The sequence below is a fragment of the Portunus trituberculatus genome, chromosome 44, assembly GCF_017591435.1.
Source record: "Portunus trituberculatus isolate SZX2019 chromosome 44, ASM1759143v1, whole genome shotgun sequence".
NCBI lineage: Eukaryota > Metazoa > Arthropoda > Malacostraca > Decapoda > Portunidae > Portunus > Portunus trituberculatus.
The window spans coordinates 14,057,215-14,073,922 of record NC_059298.1 but is presented as its reverse complement, the minus strand read 5'-3'; the positions used below and the strand labels follow the sequence as shown (position 1 = coordinate 14,073,922).

At 38.1% G+C, this 16,708-nt stretch overlaps 1 protein-coding gene across 1 annotated transcript; it reads left to right on the top strand.

The window, feature by feature from the left end:
- The first annotated feature begins 516 nt into the window (after positions 1-516).
- Positions 517-16,702, top strand: LOC123518580 (ATP-dependent RNA helicase HAS1-like). The gene is made up of 12 exons (XM_045279457.1): positions 517-857; positions 3,931-4,032; positions 4,693-4,920; positions 5,114-5,374; positions 5,665-5,814; positions 6,342-6,506; positions 6,737-6,877; positions 7,364-7,524; positions 7,842-7,993; positions 8,361-8,529; positions 11,565-11,696; positions 16,496-16,702. The coding sequence occupies exons 1-12, from the start codon at positions 749-751 to the stop codon at positions 16,658-16,660; spliced, it is 1,935 nt and encodes a 644-aa protein (XP_045135392.1). The 5' UTR covers positions 517-748; the 3' UTR covers positions 16,661-16,702.
- Positions 16,703-16,708: the final 6 nt, after the last annotated feature.

Sequence of the window (16,708 nt, the reverse complement as noted above, 5' to 3'; positions counted from 1 at the left end):
ACTTTTTGTAATATAACTTGGCATGTCACTTCTTTTGCAATCATAAGTATCTATAGATTGGTAAAAAAAAAAAAAGGTTACGGTGGTTTGATTTCAAAACGCACTTATAAATCTAAACCATAAGGTGTGTATGTGTGTCCTCGCATGGAGCCCTTAATAATGATTAAGATAATCAAACAAATGTATCTCTAGAGGAAGACTGTATCCATCTTCTAAGAAATGCATGTATATATATATATATATATATATATATATATATATATATATATATATATATATATATATATATATATATATATATATATATATATATATATATATATATATATATATATATATAGAGAGAGAGAGAGAGAGAGAGAGAGAGAAATCAATACAGAAACTACTTAATGAATTTTTTACACGTTTTTACAATTATTGAACAACAATTATAAACCATGAAAAGCAAAATGTCATTATTATATCCCGAACACAACCCTGGTATAACGAGGCGAGACGGAAAGTAAAGTGCAGATGCCAGAGTAACCAGAAGCCAGACACCAGCCTGCAGAGCGCACGTGGAGGTGAAGTTTGCAGTCCACCCGCTGTTGTGCTTCGCTAGGAATCTTACTTTCTATCTGCTTCTCACTCTTCACCAGTCCTGTGAATCCACCGGTACGTCAGGGTCAGGTCTCCAGGACAAGTGAGGGAAAGTTATAGAAGGAAGAGAAAGAAGAAACGATATAGGAGTTTGGTGAGTGGAGGAGCCATGCAGCCCACGGCGGACAAAATTTTGATGAGGAAAATCAAGAAAACCCAAAAGAAGAAGCTGAAAATTGTGAAGGAAAAAGAAGAGAACAAAGGAGACAGTGTTCCAGGTGAGTTATGTGTGGGTTGTGTTTGGATTTCCCCTGCTGGTGTGATATAACAAAAGTGGTGAGGGTGGCTCAAGTAGCAGACGTGACAGGTTGTGTGTGGTGGTAGTGGTGGTGCAGCGTGGCCGCCTCATCACGGGATATGGTCATCACACTGACAAGCCACACCACATAGAGATATCGTGGTCTCTGAAATTAAACGAGTTGTAAATTTGACCCTTAGAGACGCGTCCCTTTCTCCATTTTATCATTCATTATCTACAGCTTTGGGGCCGGATGAGAATCTGGGGTTTGAGGGTGGGTGGTGTAAAATTCAGTAACAGTTTGCTTTTTAATCATGTGATATGTAGTACCATTGAGTGTAGTGCTTGTTATTGTTGCACTGTGCATCATGATTGGTTATTCATAAATTCTTTGGCCATGAATATTGACTGGTATAATCTTAGGCACTAGTGCTGATCTGTGGTCCTCGACTGCATCTAGCCAATCTGAGTTGTCTTTTTTTTCTTGTGGCTTTCAGTGTTACCACGTTGGGTTGCATCCTAAATGTAGCCAAACTGAACTTAATTATCATAACTAAACCAGTAAATGAGCTGAAAGGTAATGAATATGTCCTGAATTGTTTTTTAGTTATTTTGCCCACATACCAATTTGGTATTATTATACTCTTACACCAACAGCAACGTGGCTTTTGTTACCCTTCTCATCTTATAGAGCTTTTTATTTTGAGTAATTTGAACCCATTCTTACCCATCACAAATTATTTATAATGATATATATATATATTTTTTTTTTAAATTGCCACTTTTTTGGGAGAGCAAGTGACACCAGCCTGTGTGATGGACTGCCGGGCACTGAGGAACAGTTACACGTGTTCGTTTATGTGTGCGTATTACCACATTATTTGCGCATGCGTGAAATGAATGATGGTGATTAGTTCTTTCATTTGAGCATTCAACCACTGTCAATGAAAGTAATAAATAATAATTCTAGCCAATTGGAGTAGTTTGTGGAGAGAAGCAACTCAATTTGAATCCGTCTATGGAAGATGTCTACCTGGGCAGGGTGTTGCCTTGATTATATATATCCATTGTATTGCCATATTTTACGAAGAGAAATAAGGTAACAACTTCATATTAATTTTTCAACATTGCTAGTCAGGTCAGGCTAGTTTGCTTTGGTCAGATTGGTTTAATTGTTAGATAAAGTTAATTTTGTTCTGAGGAAATGTATCAGTGGTGTGTGTTGTCTCAACTAGGTTAGGTTAGTTTTGGTTAAATAGATCAAATAGGATGGCATAGCCAGCGGTGAGCAGTAGTGGCGGTGATTTGTAAGGAAAGGAGGGAGGATAAAAAAAAAAAAAAAAGCGATGGAAACAAAGTGCAGATTCATTCAAAACAGATCAAGATCACCAGAAAAAAATAGTTTCATCCGGAAATAAACTGTTGGTGTAACTATGATTTTACTGCCAATTCACCCTCAAGTCAATTTGCCCGTATGTAAGGATCAATATGCCCACATGTAAGAGACAATTCGCAACATACAAGTTCATTCTCCACACAGTTGGTTAGTTTATTGATCAAAAGGAACCACAGCTACATATATAAAAATACAAAAAAATATGGTCCAAGTAATTACTTTACATAACTATATACAGGCAAACCCTGTATAATGAATGAGTTAGGTTCCAAAAAAAGTGTTCGTTATGCAAAAATTTGTTGTATGGGGTCCTAGGATGAGTAAAAAATAAGTAATTAAAAATAGAATAAAATAACATAAAAAATCCAAACACGTCAAATTCAGACGTGGCAGTGGATGGTGGTGGTGGTGATTCAAACTCGGCCAAAATTTCTTCAATAAGAAATTTGTTATATGGGGGTTTGGTGTTCGTATGTGATTTAAGGGTAATAAAAACGAAACATTCATTGTGGCGAAAATTTGTTGTGTAAACGTTCATTATGCGGGGTTTTCCTGTATATTTAATATGAAACCTAAAAGCTATGGATGTATTAAAACAAAAACAAAGCATATAAAGCACATAAACTACCAATCAAAACATCAATCTTTACAAGATATCTAGGATTACGACATATGAAATGAATAAAATAAAGCGTAAAAATCATCTAGAACAATATTGTATAAAAAAGAACATCATATACTAAAACCATGGAACACATAATAATATATGGGACTAACAACAATCACAAAAAAAAAAAGAGATCAATGGAAAATAACAAATAAAAAAAGTCCTGGAAGTTGTAGCTGATGATAACACTGTCTATAGCAGTGAAAGAGTTTGAACGTTCAAAGCACCGTACTCTGAAACACTTCTGCAGTGCACCTCCACTACTTTTGTAAGGCTACAGTTAAAGTTACCGGTTTTGAAGGTGTTTTTTACCTCTAGTGGCAGATAAAGTTATTTCAGCATTATCCACAGGAAAAACACACTATAGGGAACACAGCTAATAAACTGTCACCTTTGAAAATAGCCTAGTTCTTGAGAGAAAAAAGAGAGTTAGTTTTTTAATTCTGACCGAAGACGTGTTTAACTGAATTCATGTACTAGAGAGAGAGAGAGAGAGAGAGAGAGAGAGATGAGAAACTAATGACTCCACGATGTGGGTGAAATGATACCACTGTGTGGGCAAAATGACTCTGCAGTGTGGGCTAAGTGACTCCATTGTGTGGGCGAAATAACCTGTGGTTGAAATGGCATGTGGACAAAATGACCGCATATCACTGAATTAATAATGACGCTATCAACAATTTTTTAAAGATTTATGGGCTTTACTTTGGCTCATTTACTGGTTTTGTTGGGTTTGGTTTAGGTAAGTTTAGTCATGTAAGGTTTGATTTGGTTAGGATTAGTATAAAGAAGAGTAGTAGTTGGAGATAGTGCATGGAAGAAGAGCAATTGTGATTTTGAAGAGAAAGCTGAATAAATTAGATTTGGAAAGAGATAGTACAAGCTTCCCTACAATTCTGTGTACCTGCTAGAATTATGTAAATATATACATTGTTATCTCCAAACCATATGATTTATAGATGTGAATTGTTTTCCTATTCCTTTCTTCAGAAAAAAAGTTGCCTGAGGATGAAACGGAGTGGCTCATCCAGACTCACAATATTCTTGGCAAACGCCCAGCAGAGGATGACGAGCCTTTCCCAAAAAGGAAAAGTAAGGAGAATTTGCCATCCATCTCTGTTGCTCCCATGTGGCCTACTTGAATATGCTTGCTGGCCTGCTTACACTTTCTTCTGGTGTATTTGATTAGCAAATCATGGGAAGGTTGTGTTATTGTTTATTTATAGGTGATTATTTAGTGTTTTTGTTTATTAATTAGATGGTTTTAATGTGTTTATTTATAAACATTTTGCTGAAAATTTGATGTGAAGATGTTGGGTTTAAGGGTATGGGGTGTAGAAATGTCCACATTGAAAGCCTCTGGGGCTATATTGATAAAAATATTGAAGTATGTAGTGGTGTGGCTCAGCCAGCTCAAGCATTTTCTCTAGCCTTTTTGACCATAGGGTTTATCACCACCTTACTAGACAGGACAGGATTTGTAGAGAATAAGGACAGGAAAGAAGGAGTGGTAGCAACATGGCTCTACTAGCTGAAGGTCATAAACAATGAGACTTTGTACTTGTATATATTTTTCTTTTTTCTTATATAGTATTTTTTTTTTTTTTTTTTTTTTCAATTGCTGTAACAGTTAATGTGTCTTCAGGTGAGGATGTGAAAGGGAGATTGCTGTATCATAAATGGAAGGAAAGCATTGTAATGTAAAGTAACAAAACCTGTTGGATTTTTACTATGATTGTTTCAATGTTGCAGAGAAAAAGAAAAAACTTCAGCAGTTGGAAGAAACCCTCGATGATGGAGCAGATAACAAAGTTCAAAATGACACTCAACAGAAAATGAAGAAGAAAAAGAAAAATAAATTGCCTCAGCAGGGGAACAAAGCAATAGTGCAGAGTGGACAAGAGAATGGAGTGAAGCAAGGACAGGAGAGGGAGGGTGAGAGTGAAGAGACAGGCTATGAGAGTGAAGAGGGCAAAGAAGGTAGGTGCAATAAAGATATAGTATTGGTTTTAATCTGTTTGTGTTGAAGTTGAGTTTCTTGGAGTTTTTGCTTGATATGTGTATCAAGTGAACTGATGAGATACAAAGTTTTCTATTGGCCATCCTTACATGGGAAACTATTTTTGAAGTGTGACATGATGGAGGATCTTACTAAAATAACATTTTGTTACAGGTGTTGACAGTACATTAGGATTTGACACAACTGTAAACAAATCTTTTGAAAGTCTGCGTGGACAAGTTTCTGAAGAGACCATGAAGGCCATAGAAGGCATGGGGTTTACGGAGATGACAGAGATTCAGGCCAAGGCAATCCCCAAGCTGTTGGAGGGGAGGGATCTACGGGGGACAGCCAAGACTGGTGCAGGGAAGACTCTGGCCTTTGTCATTCCTGCTGTAGAACTGATTCACAAGCTCAAGTTCAAGCCAAGAAATGGTTAGCAGCAATGCTTATTATAAAAGTATTTGATATACTTCATTATACAGTGTACTGAAGCTAAAACAGCTCGGTGTTGTGCTTATATCACAGCTGGGATAGAATCCTTGGTATGATCATGATGAATAGGTTTCTTTTTGTCATTCACATTCTGACCACTTTTCTCTTGGCTGTTATCAGTGAGGAGTTATAGGCTTGTCTTTCTAACAGGAGAAAACTAGAAATCTTACATCCTTGTTTGTTTACATTATAAGTAGAATAAACTGATGTAGATTAATTTGATGGTTTAGGTACTGGTGTGATTGTCATCTCGCCAACACGAGAGCTGTCAATGCAGACGTTTGGTGTGCTGCGTGAAGTGATGCAGGAACACACACAGACTTATGGCCTCATCATGGGAGGTGCTGATCGCAAGAGTGAGGCAGCAAAACTGGCTAAAGGTAATTGGAGAATTACTCTGTGTTATGAATATAATGATTCTCATAATTCTAATTTTGCTTAAATAGGATGTAAAATAGGACAGACATGTTCATTCTGTTAGAATGGACTGATGTTGAGGAGGTATGAGAATGGACTAGGGATCCTTCACAAACAGTATCCACTTTGCTTTGTTGTCTCTCCTCCTCTGAGTGTTATCCAAAGGGATAGTCATGTTTGAAGAGTACATGTCTTTCTTTCTAAGCACTATCTTTACTTTCCTTATCATTGTTTATCAGCATCTCTCACTTGTATATTGCTTTACCCTTTCCTTTCATCTTCTAAGTGATAATCGTTCTTGATTTCACTTGCATACACTTTTTATGAACTCTTCACAACATCTTCCAAAATTTGCCATGTATAGGAAGCTAAAGGACATGAATGGCAGATGTCTGTCTACATTATTGTGTATTTTTACTCCTTATATTCCTGTATTGCATGTTCAGAAAGAGGAAGGGGTGTATAGGTTTAAAATACTTTTTGTTTGCAGGTGTGAATGCTCTTGTGGCCACTCCAGGGAGACTTCTGGACCATTTGCAAAACTCTCCAAATTTCCTCTTCAAGAACCTTGTGTGTTTGGTTATTGATGAAGCAGATCGAATCTTTGATGTAGGATTTGAAGAGGAAATGAAACAAATTTTGCGAATTTTGCCCAGTAAGTTTTTCTCTATTTTCAGCAGGTATTAAATCCATATCTTCTGATCTCCATCTATCCATTATTCAGCTTAGGTACCTTGTGAGCAGTCCCACACAACACATGATTTTAAGTAATCTAATGAGCAGTTTTGTGTCTGAAGTACATGAAAATAATTAAAATAGTTTTGGATGTCATTATTAAAAGCAGTTACAGATGACATAGCTCAATTGCCTGCTTATTCTTGGTAGAACGAAGACAGACCTTGCTGTTCAGTGCCACCAAAGATAACAAGACGAATGAGCTTGCCAGGCTTGCCCTTAAAACTGAGCCCATGGAGGTGGATGTTGACTCAGACAAGATTAGTGCCACAGTGGAAGGCCTTGAGCAGGGTGAGTGAACACCAGAGATTTCATGTATTTTTTACTTTATGTATTTTCTCCTTAGATGTTTGAAGGATTGAGTCTTACTTGAAACATGCTGCTTTTCAATTCTTATTTATGTGATAGTGTATGTGTGTGCATGTTCATTTCTTACCAAGTGAGAATGTAACTTATTGGAAACAATAGTACCTGTTTAGTTGGAAATATATTTCTCTTTTCTCTCATGGAATGGTTTGTATACCTGGTTAGTTAGCAATATACTCATATTTCGCTTCTCCCTAATGGAATGGTTTGTATACCACACTTGTTTTAATTTTTACTTCACTGGTTCGAATCCTGTGCTAGATGGAAACAGTTTGGTTTTGTCTTCAAACAGCATGGTATTTCATCTGGTTTAAACCCTCCTTTCAATCAAAATTGTTGTTAGCTGGTGTACATGTCAGAGGTTCTGTATACTCGTGTGTCCAATAAACTGAAAGATGTTTAATATTTCAGCTTTCCTGGTGTGCCCTGCTGACAAAAGATTCCTTGTTTTATATACATTTATCAAGAAAAACCGAAAGAAGAAAGTGATGGTGTTCTTCAATTCCTGCATGACTGTCAAATTTTACCACGAGCTTCTTAACTACATTGACCTTCCTGTTATGTGTATCCATGTGAGTCTTTATCTTACATTCACTTAGGTTTCATCATAATATAATGGTAGATTGCTTGGGTTGGAAAAATATAGCTGCTTTCATTTTTGGATTGTAAATTGTGACAGGAATAAATCTCTTGAATATTTTTTCCCTTCATGAGATGAGGTGTGAAGCGACATCTTTTCAAGGCTGTTTATATTTTTAAGTAAACCTCCATTATTTATTTTTAAGTAAACCCCCATTATTTATTTTCACTTTGTATAATATAGTGTGAGTGTTTTGAAAATGGGAAGTATAGATATCACACTTATCACAAATTTAATTTTTATTTCAAGGGTAAACAAAAGCAGGTAAAGCGGACCAGCACGTTTTACCAGTTCTGCAATGCTGAGTCTGGCATTCTCCTGTGCACAGATGTGGCTGCCCGAGGCTGGGACATTCCTGCTGTGGACTGGATAGTGCAATATGATCCTCCAGATGATCCCAAGTGAGATTAAGATGCACTTATGTGTTTGTAAAAAATAGATGCATGTCTAGAGGTGCTGGATATGACATGAAATTCCTGACATCTTTGTTATACTACTAGGCCATGAACTTGTAAATCTGTGTGCAGGAGTGAAGGAGAGTGATGTTTATGTAACAATATATTTTTTTTTCCATATTTTGAAGTGGACTTTTTCTTTCTAGCATTGCTCCCTGTTCTTTTCATTAAGATTGCTATTTTTCACAAGTAGAAAAGACAAATAAAAAGGAAAAGTTAGGTGAGTGAGAAAGATAGCATAAAGTTAAACTTCATTTCATTCTAACCTCTTTTTATTCCAATTACAGTGTAAATAATGTGCTATACTTTCCAGAGAGTACATTCACCGTGTTGGAAGGACAGCTCGTGCAGGAGGTCAGGGACATGCTCTTCTTTTCATACGTGAGGAAGAAATTGGCTTTGTGCGATACCTTAAGACTCACAAGGTTAATGTGGAGGCTATGGACATCACTTGGAGTAAGGTAGCCAACATTCAGCCTCAGGTGAGTTAGTAAACACTGGTACATCAAAGTGTTATACTGTGCTGGTCACTATATATAAAAATTCTTAAAATGTCATATATATCTTAAAATGTGCCTTATATATAAAGATCTCTTAAAATGTGTGTGATTTGTTTGGTAGACATCTTTAGGGGTAAATGTAAAAGTTCAAATGTATTTAGGAATCACTTCACAGTATAGTAAGTTAAGTTAATATTAGGGGATGTGTAATGTAACAGACTACAATAAGTCATATGGTACTATAGAAAAAGGGTTTGAGGGTTGGTTGTGTAGGTTAGATGAAGGGCTTTAATGGTAAGTAGGAATGACATATGAGATACTGAAGGATCGGGATTCTGTAAGAATGTCAAGGAAGGTAGGGATTTCAGGATAGTGAAGAAAGGTAAGGGAAGGCAGTAAGGTGAGCTTGGATATAACTTGGGCACAAAAGGAGGATATGGGAAATGGAGGAGTGGGCATCACAAGATGGGCAAGGAACTGGAGGAGAGCGAGACATTAAATAGGAGTAGGATGAGACGAGTGTGACTGATGCGCAGGTAGGCTAAGGCAGTCTCCCAGCATCTATTGAGATTAAATGGCTGAGACCAGAAGGTGATGGGGATTTTACTGTACATAATTTGTTGAAAGTGAGTCCATACCAGAAAAATTGCCAGTTAGTGTAAAGGAAGTATTTTTGAGTAGATGAGCGAGAGCAGTTGGGGACAGGGGAGGATGAGAGCAGCATGTGCGAAGTTACCACCAAATTACATTCATTGTTTATTTTCTTAAACACACTAATTATAAATGTATGAATATGGGATAATGTTCCTGGCATATAAAATCAAATGACAATCACATTGAATAATAATTTTCTAATTACTTGGACAAGAAAGATGCGCAGATGAGAATGCATGTTTTTATTGTTTCTGTGACCAAGTGATGTATTTTATTTTTTATTTATTTATTTTTTTAACCCTTATGTTCCGGCGATCTTATATGAACGATTGCATCAGTGCGTCTGTAGCGACGGCGATTGTTCCCATAATCAAGAATTTTCGCGCCTCATGTTTGAGCTCCACGTTCGGTTTCTCGAGTCAGATGGTGAGTGGAAGTATCTGGCTTCTTTTTCCACCCGTAGTGTTGCCACTAGCTCTGTATATTTAGGGGTAACGAAGCTATTCTCCCATTCTGAGGACGACACGTGGCAACCCCAGCGACCTGCTGTGTCGAAAGCACCCTGATAAGAGCGAAGGGACGTCTCAGTTCATAACTCACTATGGAACAAGACATAATTTTTATCTAGCAGTGTTTCTGAGCCTGACTACAGTGACAGTGATTATGAGGAAGAAACTGAAGAAAACGAAAACAGCAGTAGTGAAGACTCGGAAAATGATTCAGAGGATCCACCTGTTTCCTCAGAACAGAGAGAAGACAGAGATAGTGGTGCTGGAGAACAGACTCCATTGTATTGAGAACTCAGAGTGGCTCACGGAGACGCAGGCGTGCCTCTCGTGTTGTGGGAAGACGATCAAGGGGGCGTGTGTGTGTGAGAGAGAGAGAGAGATAGATAGATGATACCTACATGTTATTTGCTTGAAACTTGATATGAAAAGGGGTGAAAGAATACTCTCTCTCTCTCTCTCTCTCTCTCTCTCTCTCTCTCTCTCTCTCTCTCTCTCTCTCTCTCTCTCTCTCACATTGGAAGTGTACAATTTCTCTTCCAAGATGAGAGAGTGTGTGTGTGTGTGTGTGTGTGTTTGCGCGGTGTCATCACTCACCGAGCTGTTTCTGCTTGACAGATCATACAGCGGGCGGAGGAGGAATCCTTGATAAGGCAATAACTAAACTTTCAGAGGTCACATCGAGCTAGAAAGTACATCATTGTATTCAGAATAACAAAGAAAATAATTATTAGTATTCAAACAGTCTTCTGACAATTTCTAGGTTTACCATTTTTACCCGTCATGGGATATTGGAAAATAGTTTAATCACTGGAACATAAGGGTTAAGGTTTGAGTAACAAAATTCCCAGTGGCCAGGAATGTAACCACCCCCCATTACCATTATTTTATATGGGAAAATTATCTGTGAATATTGTAATTTTGAATTACACAATGTCTCCAGGATTGTAACACTCACATTAATTGAGAGTTGATCATAGTTGTGGTTTGCACAGGTGTCTTTTTTAGAGATGGGAGGTTCATAGAGGGTAAAAGTAACAGTAGTGGATGTGGTAGAGGAGGTGGGGCTTGTCATGGTTTGGGAAGAGGAGAAAGGTAGTGTGAATACTGAGTTATGTGTGTTAGGGGGGAAGCATTTATTAGGGGTAAGGAATTGTCCCCAGGGGCCTGTTGAACAAGCAGTGATAGTTGAGGGCTTGTCGAGAGGGAGAGTCAAAGGAGAGCCAGGGTGGACAAAGGACTAGGTTGGTGAGGGATGGACCCAGGAGCCCCTGTAGAGAATTAGTTTAGAGGAGGGAGACAATGAGGTCCACCTGTCAGAACCCTCATTAGGAGTAAGGACAGAAAATGAGCATTTGTGACTGGGACAAGCCCAGCCTGGCTTCCCATCAGAATGGCTGTCACACCTTGGGATAAAGGAGAAGGGAGGAAGAGGAAAGAAGGAAGAAAAGACCCCGGCAAATTTCATCAGTCTAGAGGCTGCAGCCTGAGGCCTCGGGGACACCAAGGCAGCTTGGAGGCATCAGGCCGCAGACCCCGTACCCAAAGCCCTCCCCCATTAACAACAGAACCTGGTTTGGGGGGTCATGGCATAATAAAGTGTGCTGGTATGGCAACATAATAGATTTGGTTATATGAATATTTTGACAAGCTTTCTAGAAATTAGCCTTTAATGTGATCAGATGAAACAAAGTATTGTGGAATTGAAAAATACCAGTTAATCTGCTACTCAGCAAACTAACTTACTTACCATGACAAACAATAGTGCATCTCTAGTGGTCACTTCTGTGACTGGTGTTGAATTTTCTTAGGCCTATCCTGATAAACCCAGAAGTCTAGTTATGGTTTTGTCCACAGTTAGAGAAGCTGATGACACAGAATTACTTCCTTCATGCTAGTGCCAAAGAGGCCTTTAAAGGATATGTTCGGGCATACAACTCCCATCAGCAGAAGGACTTGTTCAATATCAACACTCTGGACTTGAAGAAGGTAAGTTGAAAATAATTGTTTATTAGTATATTTAAGATCATTTTCATCTAATGATGTTATCACCACTTAGTCCCTAAAGGACGGATAGGATGAATATTTCCATCTGTGGTACAGGAGACTTGATTTTCCACAATACCATCTTTACCAGCACCATAACTATTCAGAAGTACTAAATGAAAAATAAATGAGCGTGTCTGTATATATATATACAGGTAACTCGATTTACGCGATAGATGCGTTCCAAAAGGCTTCACGTATATCAAAATTTGTGTAAAACAAACATGTAATTCTCATAAGAAACAATAGATAATAGGGGGGGATGCGGGATGTGGTCCAAAAAAAATTCGTACAAAATACTCTTTATTTGGATAAATTAACATGATTTTATTATATATCATTCTAAATACTAGAATAGGGAAAAGCAAAAAATAAGAGAAAACAACAAAACAAAGAATATGTAAACACAACACTGCATCACTACCTTCATCACTCACACCACAGTCAGTCACCATCTTCCTCTGAGCTTTACCGTAAAACTTGATCAAAAATCCACTTATCAAAAATAATCCCACATGCAGAAGAAGATGAAGGACATTTTGGGGCCATCTTGGTGAATTATAGGCAGATTGAAGAGATTCTGTCTGTACTCAGTGCTGGCAGACTGGAAATGAGGCACGAGAAGAGCGGAGCTCCCACCTATCTGGCAGCTGCGGAACTCTCTGGCGTGCAGTTTGAAATTGCGTCTGGCGCTCAGTTTGAAAATGCGGTTGGGCCAAATCACATATAAGCAAACCGATCACACAAATTAAATCAATTATAATATTTTTTTGGTCGCGTTATAACAGAAACACATAAATCAAACACGCATAAATCGAGTTACCTGTATATATATATATATATTTGTTGTGCATAATTTTCCTTTTCTGAAACCAAATTGGAAGTTATTTATTATTCCATTTCTCTCCAGATATTCTAACCATTTTTTAACCCCTTCCCAACAATTTTTTACTTAAAAACGTTTCTTTTTCAGACTAATTTTTTTTTATTTAGGTTCTATATAGTATTTTTCATGCTGATTATGAAAACAGCCTGTAATTACTGTTTTCCCCGTTTTGTGGTTAACTTTTTATTTTGAAGATACCTTTGTAGACATATATGAGTTAACTTGTCTTCCTATAAACTCCTGTCCTGGTACCGCTGGCACCATCAATATGTTCTGGTGTGGCTGAAGACAAACACTGGGGGAGCTTTCCTGTGTTTATTGTAGGATACAAAATGTACTGGAGGCTTAGTAGCTTGGTAGCGAGCGGCCGTGGAAAGGCTTGAGAAGTAGCCGGCGACGAGAGAGAGACTTGTAGTCGGTAGCGGCTAGATGGAGCTTGTAGCTAGCGTGATGATGTATAATTACAGTCTACACACTGGAGTGTGACTGTAGACAGTAGACTAGAACTAGACTGGCTGTGCAGGACAGGAGGACCAGTCAAAGAAGGCAAGCGGATTGCCAGCGGAGCGTGAGCCCGTTCCTTAAGCTGTGTTAGGAACCCGACTGAGCGTGGCGTCCCTTGGGGTAGCAGAACAATACACAGCCCCAGTACACTATATACAGAACATTACATTACTCCGCGTTAACAAAGTAGTCTGTCTATGATACTCCAAGCTCTCTCCTCACCTCCCTCCTCCTCCTCACTTATTGAGAAATATTCATTGTCTGATGAACTGGCAGTGTCATCAGAAGTATTCAAGCTTCTGAGGGAAGGTTCATATTCGCTATCTTCCTCAGAACTAGACATTTGGGGTGTAAATTATTTGAAAATACAAAAAAATAAGTGGTAATGTGAATGGAAACAACACCCATGTGACGACAGTGGTTGCTGGAACAAATCTAGTAAGAGCGTCCTTGAAATCCCACCGCTCCTCCCTGTCGCCTCTGCCAGGCGTACAATTTGACGAGAATACTCGTTTCACACGTAGAATGGTTTAGAAAGGCTCAGAATCGATGAGTATATACGTCTGTGGCTGGTTTTTGAAGGTCAAGTTTTAGACGAGTATACTCGTCGACGACTGAAAACGGAACATTTAATGAAAACGAATATATACGTCTGTAGCTGGTTTTTTTTAAGGTAAAATTTTAGACGAGTATACTCGTGGATGACTGAAAACGGAACATATAGTGAAAACGAGTATACTCGTTTCTGCCGAGTATTCTCGATTTTTCCCCACAACACTAGTTAGTGATGCTAGTCTATAATTTAGGGGCTCAGTCTTTTTTCCTCCTTTGTACATAGGGACTATATTTGCTCTTTTCCATTCCTTTGGTATCTTCCCTTCCATTAAAGAGTTGTTGATTATATCCCAATTGGCTCCACCACTTGTTCTCTACATTCTCTGTGTCCATCTTGACATTCTATCTGGCTCCATTGCCTTTCTTACATCCACCTTTTCTAGTAATTTTCTAATTCTCTGTTTTTGCACCACAACGTTTCTTAATCCTTCCTGTGTCTCTTTGTTGCTTGGCTGTATGAACTTTCCCTCTTCATTAAATACTGATTTAAAGCTCTCATTCATAAGTTCATTAATTTCTTTGGGTGTTTTATATATCCTATTTCCCTCTATTAACTTGATGATGGTTTCTCTGTCATTTTTTCATTTATATAGAATGGAGACTCAAACCTCAAACTTATTAATTCCAAATGGCTGTTCGAGTATTAAAAAGTTGAACTATTGATACCTATAAATCAGGTAAATCATTCTCATTTCAGCAAACCCTTCAAGTTTATAAAAATTTCTATGTATTTTCTTATAATTTTGATTTGTACATACTGTAAATGAAGGCTGGTGATGGATAAATTAGAAGAGGAGGGAGATTGTTGGAGGACGAGTCACTGGTAACTTTTCTCCTGGAAATCCACTGGTGGAGAGATTTGGCTCACTAACACTTGCATTCTAACCAGATTTCTTATTTTCACCATTTCAAGACTGCAGTAGGACTAGGGATGCACACCGGCATCCGATATACCGGATTATCAGTATTATTATGGAGACAGGAGAACCTATGGAACCCTTTCCTCCCCGTACATATGTCTAGGTCATGCTCCAGCTCCTTTTGTAGCTTTTCCGTGCGAGTTGCTCAGAGACGTCTTGACACTCTAAAAATTCTATCAATATGGCTGACCGGTTGATTGTTTTCTTCCATCGTCGATTCCCATGGGTCGTCTTTCACTCTTTCCCATTTCCATGACATGGCTTTTGTTCACATTGAATTCCATTTCCCACTTTTTACTCCATTCTCAGATCTTATTTAGGTCTTCCTGCAGTATTTCATAATCCTCTTTTTGCTTTATAACTCTGCCTAGTTTCGTGTCATCTGCAAACAGATTTATGTAGCTGTTCACTCCTTCTGGCATGTTGTTAATATAAATGAGGAAAAGTATTGGTGCCAATACTGACCCCTGTGGCACTCCACTTTCTACTGCTCTCCACTTGGACTTCATATCTTTAACAACCATCTTTATTTCTCTCCCCTCAAATAATTTTCTATCCATCTCAATGTGCTTCCTTTTAAGCCACCCTTCTCCTCTAACTTCCATAGTAATCTTGCATGTGGCACTTTGTCAAACGCCTTTTTTAAATCCAAATAAATACAGTCAACCCATCCTCTCTCTCTTGTACTCTATCAACTATTCTAGAATAGAAACTCAATAAATTAGTTACACACGACCGTCTTTTTCTAAAACCAAATTGGCTATTTGATATTAATTTGTTGTCTTCAAGGAACTCGATCCATTGTTTCTTTATTATTCTTTCACACATCTTGCATATTACACTAGTTAGTGATACCGGTCTGTAATTTAAAGGTTCTTCCTTCCTTCCGCTCTTATATATGGGAACCACCTCAGCTCTTTTCCATTCTACTGGTACTGTTCCATTTTCTATTGAGCATTTTATGATGTTGTATATAGGACTTGCTAGTTCTTCCCTACATTCTTTCAGTATTCTGCCTGAGACTTCATCCGGTCCCATTGCCTTCTCTTCATCCAGTTCCTTCATTAACTCTTTTATTTCAAGCTTGGTTACTTTAATCTCTTTCATATAGACTGTCTCTATTACCCTGTGGCCTTTCAAATTTGGATTCCTTAGTAAAGACCTCCTGGAATTTATTATTTAATAGTTCTGCCATACTTTTTGGGTCTTCCACTATCCCGTTCTCTCCTTTTAACCTTTCTGTTGTTTCTTTTTGCCTTAATTTTTCCATTTATGAATCTGTAGAAAAGTTTTGGTTGCTCCTTACATTTTTCAACAATGTCCTTTTCAAAGTTCTTTTCTTCTTCCTTCCTCACCCTAACATATTCATTTCTTGCTGCCTTGAAATTTTCCTTATTTACTGGATTTCTATTTCTTTACCTTTTCCATTACAAAGCGAGCTCATAGACTGATCTTTGGGTAGGGCTTAGACCACAACACACTCCACACATCCTGGAAAGCGAGGTCATATCCCGTACCTACTTGCTGCTGGTGAACAGGGGCAACACATTACGAGGCTTGCCTATATGCCTTGCCGCGCTCAGGACTTGAACCTGGACCTTATCGATTTTGAGCCGAGCATGTTAACCACAACACTACGTAGTGTGTGTGTGATCAGATCTTCCTAGGATGAGTCAGAACTAGTAACTTGGATTAGGGCAGATCTGGTATTTAGGATTAAGCAGGATTCAAGTTAGAATTTTTTGTTGTTAGATTTGGTTTATATGATGTAATTAAGACCAGTAAATACATCAATTACTTGATGATTTCCTTTTCAGGTTGCTAAATGTTTTGGCTTCCAAGTTCCTCCATTTGTAGACCTTGGTTTTACAGCAAGCAAGCACCACGGTCGGCGTGGTGGTGGTGGAGGTGGAGGCTTTGGCGGAAAGAACAAGAAGCAGTTTGCTAAAACTAAGATATATAGACCTGTAAACAAGAAATAGGCCTGCAAATTGTATGTATTTGAAGAATAAATATGAGAAATATATTGT